This window comes from Heteronotia binoei, chromosome 10, assembly GCF_032191835.1.
Source record: "Heteronotia binoei isolate CCM8104 ecotype False Entrance Well chromosome 10, APGP_CSIRO_Hbin_v1, whole genome shotgun sequence".
Lineage (NCBI taxonomy): Eukaryota > Metazoa > Chordata > Lepidosauria > Squamata > Gekkonidae > Heteronotia > Heteronotia binoei.
Genome location: NC_083232.1, coordinates 37491634 through 37510440, shown reverse-complemented (window position 1 = coordinate 37510440; position 18807 = coordinate 37491634). Strand labels below are relative to the sequence as shown.

At 42.4% G+C, this 18807-nt stretch overlaps 1 protein-coding gene across 1 annotated transcript in view; it reads right to left on the bottom strand.

The window, feature by feature from the left end:
* Positions 1-18807, bottom strand: part of ST8SIA6 (ST8 alpha-N-acetyl-neuraminide alpha-2,8-sialyltransferase 6) — a 61600-nt gene that overhangs the window by 19495 nt on the left and 23298 nt on the right. Inside the window, exon 4 of the mRNA XM_060248417.1 lies at positions 3952-4038. Coding sequence (XP_060104400.1) covers positions 3952-4038 — 87 coding nt within the window. The remainder of the gene's footprint in view (positions 1-3951; positions 4039-18807) is intronic.

The following is an 18807-nucleotide window of genomic DNA, read 5'->3' as shown; positions in this document are numbered from 1 at the left end:
ACAGAACCTACAAACTGAAGTTACAAGCTGTCTGTGAGTGTATACCTCTTCAAGAAGAAGGAAAGTTATCTCTTCAAGGTTAATGGTGGTCTTTCTGGATATTAGATGAAGTACCAAATGATAGACAGGAGTGTGCAATAGAAATGACTTTAAAATACCAACTTCATAGCAAAGAGATAATAGTCCTTTACTCCTTGTTCATATAGAATAAATAAGTAGCAGTTAATAGCTTTGATCATTTACTTTCAGCTCCTTGTTTTACCTTTCGGTAGATACTGGTGAACTTAATTACAGACATGATTGCTTTTTTCCCTGTCACCTTTCAGATCTATTGTAAAATAAATATTAGATGCTGCAATGATTTATGTTCTATTACTCCACTGTGGCCTTGGTGGGCTCTGGGGGGGACTCTGGCTTGAACTAGGGTTGCCAGGTCCCACTTGCTAACCAGGGGAGATGGGAGGACTTACCAGGAGAGAAAGGAAGGCCCAGGTAATGTGGACATGTCATTTCTGGCATGCCCAGGAAGTGATGTTATCAAGCTGTGATGTCATCAGGCTATCATGGCAGTGCTCTGGTATTTGGGCAAAAACTTTATGATTAAAAATTGCTTCTACCATAGAATTTTCCCCCAAATATTGGAGCATCACACAGACTGCCTGTGTGATGATGTCACTTCCTGTGTATGCTGGAAGCAGCATCACCAACAATGTTGCCTGGGCCGTCTTTCTCTTGGTGAGTCCCTCAGCTGATCAGATGATCAATGGCAGGGGATGGGGCCGGGCAGGGAGGAACCCTACTTCCACCACTGGAGCTGGTCACCCTACTTTGAACATAAACCCTATCCTGTTGTGTGCATCTGCATGGTATATACCACCAGCATACACAAATGGGTGGATGCATTTACCAATACTTGGCAAAAACTAGCTTATGAGCAAGTCCCCCCCCCCCCCTATCTTAGATGAATTCAGTGTTGCTAGTGCTCCACTTTTGTGTCTTGTCACTATCTGGGCAGCATAACACTAGCATGGTTAGCAGGAGTTAGCCAGGATACTATCTTCTGATATTCATTTTTAATGCCAGTCATTTTTTTTCCCTTACTCTTTCTTTCAGTTATGCCCAGCAGGTGAAACTCAACAGGCTCTCAATGGTGTCCCAGGATATAGCTGCTTCTATCAGCAGTTTCCTCCCCCCCACCCCCCAATACACTTACAAAGCTAAAGAAGCATTTTCTGGAAGATTGGCACCCCAAGCAGGCACTTACTTTGCCTCTGTGAAAGATCCGGAGTTAGGATTGCAAGCCTCCAGGTGGGACTTGGAGATTTCCCAGAATTACAACTGATCTCCAGGCAACAGAGATTAGTTCCCTTGGATCAAATGGCAGCTTTGGAGGGTGAACTCAATGGCAATATACCCTGCTGAAGTCCTTCCCTTCCCCAAACCCTGCCCTCCCCAGGATCCACCACCGGATCTCTGGGAATTTTTCAACTCAGAGTTGGCAAGCCTACTTGGACTGATGCATGAGAACACACACATCAATATATAAAGCACCCTCATGCTCATTTGGATGGGGGGGGGGGACAACAAATCTAGAAAGAAATGCCAGTTTTTTTAAAAAAAAAATCCAGAACTCTTGACAACCTATGATGTGTTGTAAAAACAGGATACCTGTAAAATTTTGGTATCTTGCTTCTGAAAAGTATAAAAAGAGAAACTGGCAGAAGAGTTATATGAAAACCTGTAGTTATAAAAACATTTCTCCCTAAGAACTATTAGCATCACTGTGGTTATACATGCAGAAATAAAAGCCTTTCTCTCATTCCAGTCCCTGATCAAAAACAAAACCCTGGATTTGGGAAAAGCCTAGTTTTCTTCCATGGAGTTCTGTCTAATGTTTAGATTGTGTTCCTAGTGCCTGAGAAAGGCAGATTTTTAGAACTGTTGGTTGTCTGGGGGGGAAAGAAGCAGCAATCTAAAAATGTCTTCAAGGGAGATGTCATTCCTGCTGCATGTAAGTTATGATGAGATATGTCTTTAAGCTTCATATCTGGTTTTGTTTAATATTGGCTCTGTTCTTCATTGTCGCACATCTGCATCAGTGAGCACAGAGGCATGATGTAAAGACCACAATTCTCAGCGGAAACATTCCCAGTGACTTCAGACGTCAAGTGAGGGCTTAGATCGAACCACAGAATTTCTGAGGCCATAATATGTCAAAAGGATTGGAATAATGACCATGTGTGTCTCCACATTTCTAAATGAGAATTCCGAGAACTTCTGCAAGAGTAACATGAACAATCAAATCAAAGAAAATGTACTGCAGCATCTGCTTAACTTCCCTCTTTCTCTTTCTCTCTCAGTCTTGCTCAGTCTCTTACACAGAGAGAGACTCCATTAGATTTAAATCTGGAGAACTTTAGCTGGATCACGTATACATATTATCATTATTTCTTCATGTGCCAGACAGATTTACTCAAATTTCTTATACCTCATACAATAGAGTTGCCAGGTCCTCCCCCCAGCGGGGGATGGAGGACTTGGGGTTGCCAGCTCCAGGCTGGAGAACTCCTGGAAATTTGGGGATGGAGTCTGGGGAGGACAGGGACTTCAGTGGGGTACAATGCCATAGAGTCCACACTCCAAAGCATCCATTTCTCTGGGGGAACTCTAGAGATGAGAGGCAATTCTGTGAGATCCCCAGGTCCCATCAGGAGTCTGGAATCCCTATTACACAATAATGTCTAGATTAGATCACTGACTTTGTACAGGGCAAACCTTTACAGGGAACATTGTATTGGGATAAAAATTGTGTGGGTAAGCATGTTGATCTATGAAAACTCCAGAAACAAAAGTCATTCAATAAATTTGAAAAACTCTTACCTTTGACATTCTCACCATTTTTGGTACAACACAAAACCTGTTTTGTATTTAGCTAATCTTAAACAGAGTTATTTCCCTCTATGCCCACTGTAGTCATTGGGTTTAGAAGGGTGGAACTATGTCTGTTGCACTGTTAAGTCTCCAACACATCTTATATTTTATCCTAAAATTCTACAAGTGCAGATAAGACCCTCTGTCAAGGTCTGATGCATCTTTTTCTCCTTCCCTCTTTCTTTCCTATTGAACATGTAACCTGATTAAAAATTCTGGGGAACTTGCATGTATGCACATGGTTTTCTGATACTTCATAGGAAATATATTGTAACTGTACAGAATCTCAGGTACTGATGCTGTCACAAACTGTAAATGTTACATGGCTTTTTAACCCTCCTTTCGCAGTGTTTCTCTGCCTGTACTGAAGATAATCAACTGAAGAATCATTTCATGTGTTGACAAAGTGGGATCTAACCCAAAAAAAGCTTATTCTTCAATAAACCTGTCTTTAAGGTTACCATGAAAGTTCATGTTGATTTTGCTACAACAGACAGTGACCCTGTCAGGTATACTGTAGCTGACTGAACCAACTGAGCTACTTTGCACTGATTCCACTATTCGCCTGTCAATATGACTGAGAATAGCCCTTTTCAGATATTACATTCCTGACAGTCTGGACATGTGTGGAACAAATATGCTACATGCAATCCTAATATGTGAAATCAATGTTTCTTCAGAAAGGGGCAATACACACATACCAGACCCCAAATTGTGTGTTCTACAACTGGAATATATATACACTGCCACTTTCAGAAGAACGACAATCGGCCTCTCGGGAGGATCAAATATAGCATGTTTGTCCGACGTGTGGCCAAATATAATGAATGAACAGAGCAAATGCCCTTAGATTCACAATATAGCATTGTCTCCCCACAGCAGTCATACACACAAACAACAGAATGTTTCGTACAGCAATTTCCACACACCCCCACAAAAAAAAATGGTAGGATTAGTTTCACATATCATTTTCATGGCTCCCTTGCAGATTGTTTTATGGAGTTAAGAAAACAAGCTTACTTGAACTTGTTATATTCTTTTGGCTTCTTGTTCCATGCGCAGTTCTGTAGTCTTCTCACAACCTGCAAATAATAGTCTTCTGCATACCTAAAAGGATTTAAACAAAAGCATGTGGCATGAACAGTTTGCAGCTCACAGGGTAGGTTTTGCTGCCTCAAGGAATTGGGGACTGGGATGTATGAACACATGAACCTGCCTTATACTGGGCCAGACAAGTTATCTAATAAGGTCAGTATTGTACTCTGACTGGTAGAGACTCTCCACAGTTTCAGGTAGAAAGAACTCTTTCACATCACCAACTAACCAATTCTTTTAACTAGTGATACCAAGGATTGAACCTAAGGCCTTCTGCATGTAAGGCAGAGCTATACTCCCTCACCAGTCAGATATCTGTGAGATATACATGATTAGATCTTTGATCATCTTCTCCTAACTTCACATGTTTGATTTCTGAGGCAGAATAAGGCAAAACATAGGTCAGATCTTTTCCAGCCCTGACTGCTAAGCAAAACCATTATATTCATAGATGGTAGAATCTGGCAGCTTTGATTACAAAGTGCTGGATAAACAACAGGGGCTGGGAATTGTCCCACTATTCATCACTTCCTGCTTGAAAGTCTCCAAAGGCTTCTAACCAGTCAGTCTTGAAAACAGACAGCAGATCTAGATGGATACAGCAAAGCAGCTCTTATGTTGCCAGATGGATTTCAACTAAGAACTTAGTAATGCAGAAAACCCTTCTCAGGACTGACTGGAAAGTTCTGCCACACACAAATAACCACATAAAAAAAAATGCTGTGTCTACCCAGGCAACTGCCTAGGGCAGCAGCCTTCTGGGGGCTCTGAACTGGATGCCCCCATGTAACTCGGTGACATTATCAGTGGGAGGGGGCGCGCCAGAATTTAGTCTTGCCTAGGGTGCCAGAGTGCCCCGTGGTGCAGAGTGGTAAAGCTGCAGTACTGCAGTCGGAGCCCTCTGCTCACAATCTGAGTTCGATTCCAGCAGAAGCTGGTTCAGGTAGCCGGCTCCAGGTCGACTCAGCCTTCCCTCCTTCTGAGGTCGGTAAAATGAGTACCCAGCTTGCTGCGGGGGGAAGTGTAGATAACTGGGGAAGGCAATGGCAAGCTACCCTGTAAAAAAGTCTGCTGTGAAAACGTGAAAGTAACGTCACTCCAGAGTCAAAAATGACTGGTGCTTGCACAGGGGACTACCTTTACCTTTTTTAGGATGCCAGACTGGCCCTGGTTCTACCATCCATTCATTTTTCCTATATATTGTATAGGACTATGAACACATAAGCACACAAGTGGAGAGGGACCATGGCTTAATGGCAAAGCATCTGCTTGGCATGCAGAAGATCCCAGGTTCAATCCCTGACACCTCCAGTGAAAGGACTCAGATAGTAGGTAATGTGAAAGACCTCTATTTGAGGCCCTGAACAGTACTGATCTTGGTGGACCAATAGTTTGATTTAGTAAAAGGCAGCTTCATGCTTTATGTGAAGCTGCCTTATTGTGAGCAAGACCTTTGGTCTATCCAGTATTGTATACTTTGACTGGTGGTGGCTTTTCAGAGTTTGAGGTAGAAGTCTTTTACATTGCCTATTGTGTGTGTAAAGTGCCATCAAGTTGCTTTTGACTTATAGCGACCCTATGAATTAATGACCTCCAACCTGTCCTATCATTAACAGCCTTGCTCAGGTCTTGCAAATAGACTTCCTTTATAGAGTCTTCCTTCCGTGACTTCCTTTATAGAGCCAATCCAAATCATATTGGGTCTTCTTGTTTTTGTGCTGCTTTCAGCTTTTCCTAACATTATTGACTCTTCCATTGACTCTTATCTTCTCTTAGGATCACAGAGTTGGAAGGGGCCATTCAAGCCATCTAATCCAACCCCTGCTCAATGCAGGATCAACCTAGAGCTGCTGCTTAAAGACTTCCAGTGAGGGAGAGCTCACCACCTCCCTAGGTACGGTAGCTGTTGAACAATTCTTACTGTAAAAGTTTTTCCTAGAACCACTGGTGTAGTGGTTAACTGCACAGATTCTTATCTGGGAAAACCAGGTTTGATTCCCCACTCCTCTACATGCATCTGCTGAGTGACCTTGGATCATTCACAATTCTCTCAGAGCTGTTCTGCTCAAGAGCAGTTCTTGGAGAGGTTCTCAGCCCCACCTACCTCACAGGGTGTCTGTTGTGGGGAGGGGAAGGGAAAGAAGATTGTAAGTCACTCTGAGACTCCTTTGGGTAGTGAAGGGTCGGTAGAAATCCAATCTTCTCCTCCTCCTTCTTCCTAATATCCATTTTATGCTTCTGTTGATACACCCCAAGATGGCATTAGCCTTTTTTCTTGCTGCATCACACTGGCTGCTCATATTTAATTTACAGTCCAGCTGTACCCCAAGATCTGGTTTACACACATTGCTACCCAGAAGCATATCTCCCATCCATCCAGTATGCGTGTTGCTCTTTTTGTTACTCAGATGTAGAACTCAGTATTTATCCTTGTTAAATTTCATCTTGTTCACATCTGCCCACTTTTCCAATAAGTTCAGATCCTGTCGAATTCTATCTCTATCTTCTGGTGTGTTTGCTTATCCTCCCAATTTGGTTTTATCTGAAGATTCAATGAATAGCTCCTCCACACCCTCATCCAGATAATTGATAAAAATATTGAAAAGTACTGGGCCCAGAACTGAGCCCTGTGGCACCCCACTGAACACCTCCCTCCATTCAGATGAAATGCCATTGATAACTACTCTTTGAGTATGGTTCTCCAACCAGTTCCCTATCCACCTAATTATCCCAGAGTCCAGATCCACAGTTCTCTAGTTTACCCATCAGAACATCATGGGGAATCCTGTCAAAATACTGAAGTACAGGTAAACAGCACCAACAGCATTCCCTTGATCCAGTAAGCTCATTACTCTATCAAAGAAAGAAACAAAGTTGGTCTGGCAGGACCTATAGGAGACAAATCTGTGCTGACTTCCCGGGATCACCAAGTTGTCCTTTAGGTGCCTGCAGATTGATCCCTTTAAAATCTGGTCCAATATCTTCCCTGGGACAGATGTCAGGCTGACTGGCCTATGGTTTCCTGGGTCATCCCTCCTCCCTTTTTTGAAAATTGGGATAACATCCTTCAGTCTTGTGGCATACCTCCCATCCTCCAAGAGGTCTGGAAGATGATGGATGAAAGCTCTGCAAACTCTTTAAAAAGTACTTTGAGTACTCTTGGGTGCATACCATCTGGCCCATGGGATTTGTATTCATTCAATGTAGCCAGCCAATTCTCAACTACCTGGACTCCATGCCTTACCTACTATGATCTCTAGATGAGCCTATTCAGGGAATAAACTGAGGCAAAACAGGCATTAAGTCTTTTTAATGTGAACAAAATACAATAATGAGAACTGAGTAGCCTCAATTTGGTCATTTTAGCTTCTAGCAAGAGTTCAGGCTTGATTTGATCTAGAGCCCACTTATTGTCTTTTTGGTGGTTCACGGTATTTCTCCTCCAACACCACATTTCAAATGAATCAACTTTCTTTCTGTCAGCTTTCTTCATTGTCCAACTTTCACATCCATACAGCTATGATTTTCAATATTAACAATTTATTTTTATATTAACAATGGCTACTATCCAATCATTTTTAAACAGAAGAGGCTGGAGATTGAACTTGGAGCTTTCTGCATTTAAAACAGATGGTTCACCATGGAGTCAGAGCTCCACTCCCTATGGCTGTCAACTCCAGCAGGCAGAGAAAAATGGGTAATGAATGAAAGTCCTTCCAACTAGAAGCCTTTCCTGCTCAGCAGGGCAGTCACTGCTCATTGCAAAAAGGCGGTCTTCTGAAGAAAGAACAAAGGTCTTTCTGCATTTGCACCAGTGATCATCTTTTTCTTGTTGAACCAGCTTTTGAAACATTCATGATGTTTTGAGAGAGAATTTTTGCAAAGTAAGATACAGAACAGCATCACCTTGAATTTTCATTTATTTATTTCTTGGAGTCTTTTGCCAGCTTCACTTCAATGCTGTTCAATATTTTTTTTAAATGAACACTCCTCTGCAAAAACAAAAAGCATTTAAGCAGAGCCTCACATTCACATGCAGTGAGCCACAGCCCAAAGATGCTCACAACTGAATTTTATCCCCCTTTGATAAAAGAGTCTTTTAGAAAGACTTAATTTAGTTGCGGAATGAAAATACAAATATTGTATGTGTTTGTCACCAGGATTATTTTCCATCTGTGCTTCATATATAATTTAAAATAGCGTGTACAGATCTTCCCTGTAATTCCATATCTAATTTAAGCTTCTTTAATAATTTGGTTCCTATCTTCAAAAACATAAAGCAAAGAAGAGATAAGCTGATATGGCCATGTTTATTTCTTTTAGATCCAGTGCATTGGGTTGAATCCTAAAGACCATTCTATTAGTGGAAGTTATTTCCTCTGGAGGAAAGCGCCTTGTCCTGTTGCAAGAGGTCAAAGGTCTCATATAAGGGAATGCTCCTGCTGCCTCAGGAAATCCCCCTTCACCAGCAGAGCACATCTCCTGGATCCTCCCTATCTTTAGACCTAACAGGGGACTGAAACATTCTTGTCATCTCCCTGGCTCAGGCTGTTGCTAACTGGATCCAAAGCAACCTCGGGGGGCACTGCCAGATTTCATTAGATGCAGCAGGAGAGGAAGCAACAAAATACCTTGGGGCACTTGGGAACCACTAAATACTTTCAACTAGCCCTATGTTTTAGGTGAGGAAACGGTGAAGTGGAGGCTTATATCTTCCCACACAGGGTTGCTAACTCCAGTTTGGAAAATTCCTGGAGATTTGTGGATAGTACCTGGGATGAGTGGGGCTTGAGAAGGGTATAATGCCATAGAGTCTACTCTCCAAAGTAACAATTTCATCCAGGACAACTGGTCTCTGTAGTCTGAAGACAGGGTTGCCAGGTCTGACTAAGGAATATCTGGAGACTTTGGGGGTGGAGCCAGGAGTTTTGGGATGGAGCCCTTCATTAGAAATAATGGAGGATGGGGACACCTTCTTTTGGAAACTCATAGAATTGGACCAACTGGAGTTTGTTTTTTTTTTAGGAGAGGCACCAGATGCTATGCTGAAAACTTGGTGCCTTGACCTCAAAAAACAAACCCCCCAGCACCCATGGATTGGTTCTCTATTATAACCTATGGGGACTGGTCTAATGGAGTGTCCAGTGGGCATTAAAAAAAATCCTCCCCACTTTCTGAAGTGGGGGAGGGCCCCAAACCAGGGGATCCCCCCTAGGCCCCACCTGGAGGCTGGCAACCCTAAACCACAACATGGTTCCAATCCAGGATCATGGTTCTTCCAATCCAGGATCCCACATACTAGCTATTTAAAAGACAAAAAAACTGGGAATGTAACATGTCACTTTCAGAACCTTATCCAAGTAGGCCCTTAGCAGAACAGCTGGAGTCTTGTTCCAACTTCCTTTGTTTTGTTTTTTTAAAAGCTGAGATTCTCAGGGATCTTTGAATTCTTCACTAAATAACAACTGAATATTTTATTTATTTATATTATTGAATTTCTACCCTGTCCTTTCTGTGAGCAGGATCAGGGCTGGTTACAACATGGAAAGATTAACAGTTAATAAACTAGCTATAATACAATAAGAACAAATCCCTTAAAATCCTTAACAACAAGACTGGTAAAATGGAATAGATCCAGCTGTGAACAAGCCAAAGTTTAAGAAATCTTGCAAGAACTGGTGACCTACTTTTTATCCTTCCTTTGCCACAGTAACATTTTTATTGATTTCAAAATGGAGGACAAATATGGAGTCCTTGAAAGCCATATTTAATGTCCTCTTCAAACTTGTCTTCAGGGGGACTTTCAACCCATGGCTTAGAATGTTCCATAACAAAGGGACAGCCTTATTTTCCCCAGGGTCTTTTGATCTTTTTCCCTATTTAGTACAATTTTTTTTTGTGCTGTGGATTGCCCCAGGACCAAGTCTTTAAATATGCAAATAGCACAAGATGACTTGGTTTTAAAATAAACATGTCATGGCAATCAACCTTGACACATCAATGCTGATGTACACATAAGAAGACTGAAAAAGCCAATCGTTTCAACTTAGCCAATTTACTAAGCAACCACTTACATGAAACGTATGGTAATAATATTAGTGTCAGAATATAGTTCAATCAAGCAGAGAGGGGAAAAAATTAAGTGGCTATGGGGAAAATGGTTTGCCAGTTCAATTCTTTGGTGCTGAATATCATTATATGCCACAGCAAAATTTTGCTTAGAAGACTGTGGCCTGCAGGGAGAAATCTATAAATTAAGGGAAGAGTAGAAAGCAGAGAGAACGGAAAGCAAAAGGTGACCTGGAGCAATTTTGTTGTCTAGGGAAAATTCCTGTAAGCTTATCAAAGCTAACTCCTGCCTAAGGACATATGCTCAGTGAAGATCAGAAAACGAGAACAACCATCAAATTCTGGAAAGGATGTCATTGGACTAGCAACATATCAGAAAGCCACAGAGGCTGTAGGCTTCAAAGAAGGTCAAGCCACTCCTCCTCAGCACTTGTTCCTCAGTCGCATGAAGGAGTGATGCATTTGTGCCCAGTCTAGAAATCACAGTGCGTATATAATCCTGAAGATTAAAGCACAAATAAGCTGGCAGGCACGGATGCCTGAATCCTGTGCTTTTGGGAAGCCACTTTTTCAGTGAGGCAGATACCCTGATAAAGAAATCAGTATTGATGGACAGAAAAGCAGTCAGTTGTTGCTGGGACCTTGCTCTGCCATTTTCCAGATGCTCATAAAAAACCCTGGACCCATAAATAAGGCACTGCAAACTTATGGGATACCTTTGAACATTCTAGGGTTGCCAATCCCCAGTTGGGTTTGGAGGCTCTCCCCCCACTTCAGGGTCATCAGAAAGTGAGAGAGGGGAGGGAGAGGAATGTCTTCCGGGCACTTCATTATACCCTATGGAGACCAATTCCCACAGGGTATGAGAACTGATCTGTGAGTATCTGGAGCTTTGGGGGGCGGTGTTTTGCAGTAGAGGCACCAAATTTTCAGCATAGCATCCAGTGCCACTCCTCAAAACACCCCCTAAGTTTAAAAAAGATTGGACCAGGAGGTCCAATTCTATCAGCCCCAAAAGAAGGTGCCCCTATCTATTATTTCCAATGGAAGGAAGACATTTGAAAGGAGTGTGGTCCCTTTAAATGTGAGAGCCAGAAATCCCTTTGGAGTTCAGTCATGATTGTCATACCTTTGCTCCTGGCTCCACCCCCAAAGTCCCCAGATATTTCTTGAGTTGGACCTAGAAACCCTGCCCCCAAATCTCCAGGAATTTCTCAAGCTGGTGCTGGCAATCTTAGAAAACTGGACCAGGAGGTCCAATTCTGTCAACCCCAAAAGAAGGTGCCCCATCCATTATTTCCAATGGAAGGAAGACATTTAAAAGGAGTGTGGTCCCTTTAAATGTGATAGCCAGAACTTCCTTTGGAGTTCAATCATGCTTGTCATACCCCTGCTTCTGGCTCCACCCCCAAAGTCCCCAGATATTTCCTGAGTTGGACCTGGCAACTCTAATTATAGCTTAGTCAAATTCATAAACACAGAGATACTTCATCTGTATTCCCTTCTCCATGAAGATGGGGGATATGAAGTTCCTGCTTGACCTCTATCAGTGTATGTTATTATAAGGCCAAAGGACCAACTGGAAAGGAATTTCCTCCTAATCCATGTGGTACAGAGACTTGGCACCCCACCATTTGTATCTACTTGTGATCAACCCTGAAATTCACTTTTCCATCCCAAACGTTATTAGAATCACACTTAAATGTTTTTTTCCTCTTCCATTTTACCCTTATCAACACCCCTGTGAGAAGGTTAGGTTGAAAGAAAGTCACTAGCCTAAGGTCATCCTGTGAGCATCATGGTCGATTGGACATTTGGATCTAGGTCTCCCATTCTTAGTTCAACATCTTAATATTACCCCATCTTTAATTGTCTTCTTCCACACAACCACTGGAACAAAGGAACTCACATGCAGACCTATGAAGTTGCCTACTGGTCCATCTAGCTCAGTTATTTATCCAACTCGCAGATGGTCACAGGTAGAGAAAGGCCTTTCCTAATACATGCTGCCTTTAACTGGAAATGTTAAGAATAGAATTTATGACCACATGCTCTGTCATTGAGTCTCACCTGGCTGTGGACCACAAAGGGGAAAGAATGGGACACATAGGGCTTAACCTGGCCACAGAGATACACCTTATTAATGATTTATAATTTAGGGACATTCCCTTATATTTTACAATGTTAAGGAATTGGGAGTTTGTGGGCTTGCCTTAAGATCACATGATCTTAGCTGGCTCTATAATAAGGCTTAGAGACTGCTGCAATATGTCTTAGTCACTGTTTATATTAAAGTTGTTTTAAGCCATTCATCCTGTTAGTATATCTGTGGACAAATAAATATTAGAATTTGGCTCCATCTTATCCTCTTAAATTCTTGATGTTTCTCACTCCATTCCACATGTGTCCCATGCAAATATACAAATGAATGTGTTCTGGTTAAGATGTGATGATACACAGCATTCCACCCCCCTTGCAACACTGCATACAGTCATCATCCAAACAATATTATTCCAAGGAAATCTTTAGCAACTTCATCATTGCCAAGCTACAAAATATATTATATTTTATCCACCTATGTACCCAGCAGAGGCTATTTGTCTGCTTGTGGTGGCAGCCAGGCAAAATTTAAAAGACCTTGGAGTAAGTGTTATTTTGGTTAGAAACTGAATGGAGAAACCCTTCCAAGGAGAAAGTGTCAGACTCTGTTCATTGATACTCTTCTTGAATACTGATCACTAACCATACTGATTAATAAAGATATATGCTTACTAACTCATATTAGTATAGTAGTAGAAGGGGGGCCAAGTAGAGGCTAGCCCAAGAGTAGCTTCCCAGGAATATCAAAGGTTGAAGTAGAAAGTGCCTGGCCGATTCTCACCTCCCCCCTAGAGGCAGCAAGGACATTGCCACCGGGAAATGTAACCACCAACTGTAGGAGATAACGGGGGAGCCGTGTGAAATGTCTCACATGCAAAGACAGCCTTTGTTTTGGGAATTGGGGGTAGATGTGAATGCTTTGATGTATAATGTTAAATACCAATGACTCAAACTGCTAGCCATCAGTTCCCATGTCTTTCATGCTGAAGTAACCTTGGAGAATACAATAAACCCAACTTTGTTGCAGATAACTAAGTCTGCTCATTTTGGGAACGTCAATGAACCTTCGCTGACAGAAAGTGCTATTGAGAGGATACAGGTTTTACTGATGGTGTCTTAGAACAAATCATTAACAGCAGGACGTGTGGCAAGACACACATTCAGTACCAGGTATCTATGGCTTAATGAAGCTCTTTGATTTGCTCCTTTTGGTTTTTGAGCTTGAACTAGCTTTGTTTTGATGTCTAAATGCCTATTTGCTTCTTAAAAAGACCCCATAGATTTTTTGTTTAGATGGGATGGATCCAAAAAGGGGGGAAATATTTCATTTTATAGCCTTATTTGAAGCTTTGTCACTGTGCAATCCATTGATTTTTCTTTTGTTTCTGTTGCCAAGACATTTATTTTTTTATGTTTTTGATATTTATTTTCTGGCAGTTGGCTTTCCACAGTGCCCTAAGGCAGGTTTTTTTTTAACAGACTAACAATCATTCATTCCTTTCAGCATTGAAGAACTTACAAATATATTCAATATCTAACCCACACCCAGCTGGGCACATAACATAAAGTGTTTTGCTTTACTCTGTGTAAATTGTATAGTCATGGAACCGAGCAGTTATCATTCTAATTCTCCTTCCCTGTGGTCATGCCTACTGCCTAATACCTTAAAGTCATGCTAGCCTAGATAAAAAGGGCATGAGCAAATAAATACTACATGGCTATGCCAATACCTCTTTCCACCTTTAGCCTAAACCAAATGCTACACAAAGGAAAACATTCGATAACAGATGGCAGTACAAAATCAGGTAGCCAGCTAATTTGGAAACCACTGAAACCAACTGCATAATCAGAAATTTAAAGCAATTTAAAAGGCTGTGACTCAGTGATAGAGCATCTGATTTGTATACAGAGCATCTCAGGTTCAATTGTTGTTGCCAGCCACCAGTTGGGGCTTAGAGATCTCCTGGAATTACAACTGATCTCCAGGTTGCAGAGATCAGTTCCTCTGGATAACAGAGCAGCTTTAGAGGATAGACTCCATGGCACTATATGTGACTGAGGTCACTCCCCTTCACGGCTTTTTTTGTAGCAGAAACTCCTTTGCGTATTAGACCACACCTCCTTGATGTAGCCAATCCTCCAAGAGCTTATAGGACTTTTAGTACAGGACCTACTGTGAGCTCCATTGGCTATATCAGGGGTGTGTGGCCTAATATGCAAAGGAGTTCCTGCTACAAAAAAAGCCCTGCTCCCCTCCCTAAGCCCCACCATGCCCAGGTTCCACCCCCAAATCTCCAGGAACTTTCTGAGTCAGAGCTAACAAACTGAGGTTCAATCCCTGGTACTACCATTTAAAAGGCTCAGGTAGTAGGTGAAGTGAAAGAGCCCTACCTGAGACCCCAAAAAGCCCCAACCAATTGCAGCAGATAGTACTGATCTTGATAGACCAATGGTTTGATTCAGTCTAGGCTAACTTGTGTGTGTGCCCATGGGCCTCCATGGAGAATGCATATTGTTCAGATAATAAGCAGGTCTGGGTGAACAAAGAGCTGGCAAAGACCTCACCCTGAGACACAGCAGAGTTGCCAGCTCTTGGTTGGGAAATACCTGGAGATTTGGGGGAATGAAGCCTAAGAAAGATTGGGATTTGTTAGGACCTGCAGGACATCTACTGTTGTTAGCTCTGGATTGGGAAATACCTGGAGATTTTAGGATTGGAGCTTGAAGAAAGCAGGGTTTGAGGGAAGAGGCTTCAGTGGGGTGAGGGGAGAGACTTGGTGAGGGGAGAGACTTCAGTGGGGTATAATGACATAGAGTCCACCTTCCAAAGTGACCATTTTCTCCAGGCAAACTGACCTCTGTCAACTAGAGATCAGTTGTAATGCCAGGAGATCTTCAGTGACCACCCAGAGGTTGGTAACCCTAAAAAAATGTTCAGTGAATGTAGTTCAGTATGAGTCGTTCTGATAAAATCCAAATGAAGTTACTGAAGATATGGGGTGACCTCTATTGTATTGTAATCTCAGTGGTTCTTTTTTTGAGCTTCTAGCAGTTTATGTCGTATTTTGAATATAAGGGGGTGGGGAGGAAACCTTCGTGTACCTGGACAAAAGAGTATTGATATTCTTATCCTCTATGAATGTACCTAGTTTTGTAAATGTGTAGCTGTCACATCCATAGGTGGGGTGGGAGAGAACATAGTGCCAGGCACTGCCACAAACACACATAGCTTTTCCACAAGGCATTCTTAATATGGCACTCTTTTTTTCCACTTTCCCACAGCAGAAGACAGATGCAAAGGCCATCCTTAAGCAAGCTCATTTCTTCTTCAGAAATGGTTTCTTTTGTGAAGCCTTCCCTTTCCCAACTTTCACAGAGAGCTCTTGCAACAACTTGCCTAACTAGAGCCACTTTCCACAAATTGGATTGCTTTCGGTAGCCACACAGATCATCAGTGAGGGACTGAATCAACAGTTCTGGGGGCTGATCAGAGAAAAGAAAATGAAGCCAGCATGGAATGAAGCCCCTTATGACCTGCCTATGAACCATGCTTCTACTTAGTGCTCTAAAGCAGCATTACAATTTTCACGTTTTTGCTGAATGCTCTGCGTCGGTCAGGAAAGGACCTCCAGCATAATAGCATTATTTGCTGTGGATGTGGGAACTGCCCCATCCTTCTGTAAAAGAGCAGCAGCCATGAATGCTGCTGCTCTGGAGCAAGAATGTCTTGAGGACAAGTCAGTGGCAGGCATGAGAGGCTTTATGGGTGGGCTGCTATGGTGATTGCCAGTTCCTTTTGATGTTGTAGGTAAACTTCATTTATCCCTCAGCTTTCTTTCCAAGAGGGACCCTGTGTGGCTTACATGATTCTCCTCTCCTCCATTATATCCTCACAACAACCCTGTGAGGTAGTTAGGCGGAGTATGTGTGACTGGCCCAAGCTCACCCAGCAAACCTGCATGGGAGAATGGGGATTAAAACTTGGGTCTCCACCTCACTGGCTCTTACACTTTTGTGTACACTCTACACCAACATGTCGTTTATACATAAACAATACCAAAATAACAGGAAAATGTTACAAGGCAGGCTGCAAACTATGATCAAAACATGACTGCCACATGAATCTTAGCTTGCTCAACACCCTCAGTTAGAGGCAAGGTGAGCCCCTGATCAGATTGCTTTAATGGTTTTTGTCAAAGACTGTGTTAAGTAGCGTTATGCCTGTGCAGTAGCTAGGGCTGCCAGTCCTCAGGTACCAGTGGGGGTTCCCCTGCTTTTGGGGGGTTTCAGCCCACAACCAGCCAGCTGGCCAGTGGAGGAAGCCGCACCCTACCCCCAAACAATGATATCGTTGTGGGACTTCCCCAACATGATGATGTCACTACCTGGTGAGGTTGTTGTGCTGGGGACATCGCATGGTGACACTGGTTTTAGTGCAAACTCTAGGGTCTTGAAACAAACAAAAAAAGCGCATCATTTCTGATGTCACTTCTGGGTGATGTCATAATTGTCAGGAACATCACGTGTGATGTCCCACCCACCCCTGGAATGCCCCCCCCAAATCCCCCCACCATGATGAAGTGGGGACCTGGCAACCCTAGCAGTAGCAAAGTATTCTACAGGGACAGGTCCTACAGCTTCAGTTGTTGCAGTTCTTGCTGACAAGCTCTGAATTTATTGCTGTAGTTGTTGTTTGTTTTAAAAAAATTCATAAGTGACACTGTTGCACCATTACAGTATGCCGTAATAGCAATAAATGGTACAAATGTGAAGGAAAATTACAGAGGTACAAGCAAGGAAATGGATATTTTTAAGCTATGTGTATATGGTTGTTCAAGTGAAGTGGGCAGGAAGAAGGCTGAGCTGTAGGTAAATAGTTCTGATCCTCATACCTTGCCAGAACTGAAGACTGTCTTAATGCCATCAATTGTTCCAGAACTCCATAGTAGAGTGTCTTTGAGGTTTGCTTCAGAATCAAATCAGAAACCATGTGGCATAGCACACCAAGTATACCTCATCACTAGGCATAATGACTTACAATATATTTCTAACATCAGGGCTTGATAAATCATAAGAACATAAGAGAAGCCATGTTGGATCAGGCCAATGGCCCATCCAGTCCAACACTCTGTGTCACACAGTAGCAAATTTTTTTAAATATACACACACACTGTGGCTAATAGCCACTGATGGACCTGTGCGCCATATTTTTATCTAAACCGTTCTTGAAGGTGGCTATACTTGTGGCCGCCACCACCTCCTGTGGCAGTGAATTCCACATGTTAACCCTTTGGTGATTAAATCCTGTGTGCCAAGTCACCATAGTGCCTAGAAATGCCATTGTGGCACCTAGTATTTTCAGCAATGATTTTGTTGTAGTGTCTCTCTGTGATCCTCAAAAGTACAATGCTCATTTATCATTTCACATCAGAACATTTTACTATATGATATAAAAATGTATGTCCATGAAATTTGTACTAATGCTTGTATATATATCAGGGCTTTTTATGAGCAGGAAAGCAGTTCCAGCTGCCTTGGTGTCATGGGAGTGGCCTAATATGCAAATGAGTTCCTGCTGGGCTTTTTTCTTTTTAAAAGCCTGTGTGAAACAATGATGCCATCAGGGGGTGTGGCATAATATGCAAATGAGTTCTTCCTGGGCTCCCCCCCCAAAAAAAGCCCTGATATATATTATATGCTTTTTTATTTCTACAACCTTCTGACCAACCCTTTCACTACCATGTTGTACTGTTTTTATATCCTAGGTAGTTTTTAGGGGCCCTTTCTAATGGCTCAGCTTCTTCTTAACACATGGTTTTGTTTTATTCTTTTTAGTTGTAAGTCTTCTCAAGCGGGTGTCTGGAGAGGTGGCATATAAAATTTCCAAATTAGAGACAGATAATATATTAGAATCAGGAGCCAACACAGCAAGCCTCAGGAGTCAGCCATTTCCTGCTTCTTACTCTACACAAGGGCTTCCCCCTCTGGGTAGGGAAATACCTGGAGATTTGGGGGGGTGGAGCCTGGGGATGGTGAGATTCAGGGAGGGGAATGACTTCAGCAGGATATAATGCCATAGAGTCCACCTTTCAAAGCAGCCATTTTCTCTAGAGAAAATTATCTTGGTAATCTGGAGATCAACTATAATGGTGAAATATCTCCAGGTGCCACCTGGAGGTTGGCAACTCTACTTTGTACCCTTTGGGAATTTTACAGGAAGGCGCAGCAAGTGGCATGGGTGTGCTTCTAGCAATACTTCCAGCCCAGTTCTTCCCATTCTGGCATTATTTTGAAAGAAGGACTCTGTGGCTCCTAAAAATATCTACTCCTGTGGCAGAATATAAAAGAGGTCATCAAATTTAGATGTATGTTCACCACAGGCAATGTAATTTGTGAATCCTCTGTTAACATGTCAGCTTCTACTGCCTCAGTAGGAAAAATGATCAGAATATTGTGAAAGGGAGGGTAGAATTCTGGAGCAGAATATCGGTGTATGTCGGATGACAATTTGGATTCAGATGCTGACCCAGTCATCTACTTACAGGGCACACCATGGCAAACTCTGTTAGAGCACCAGGCTTTTATTTACAAAATGATAGATATGGAACAAGA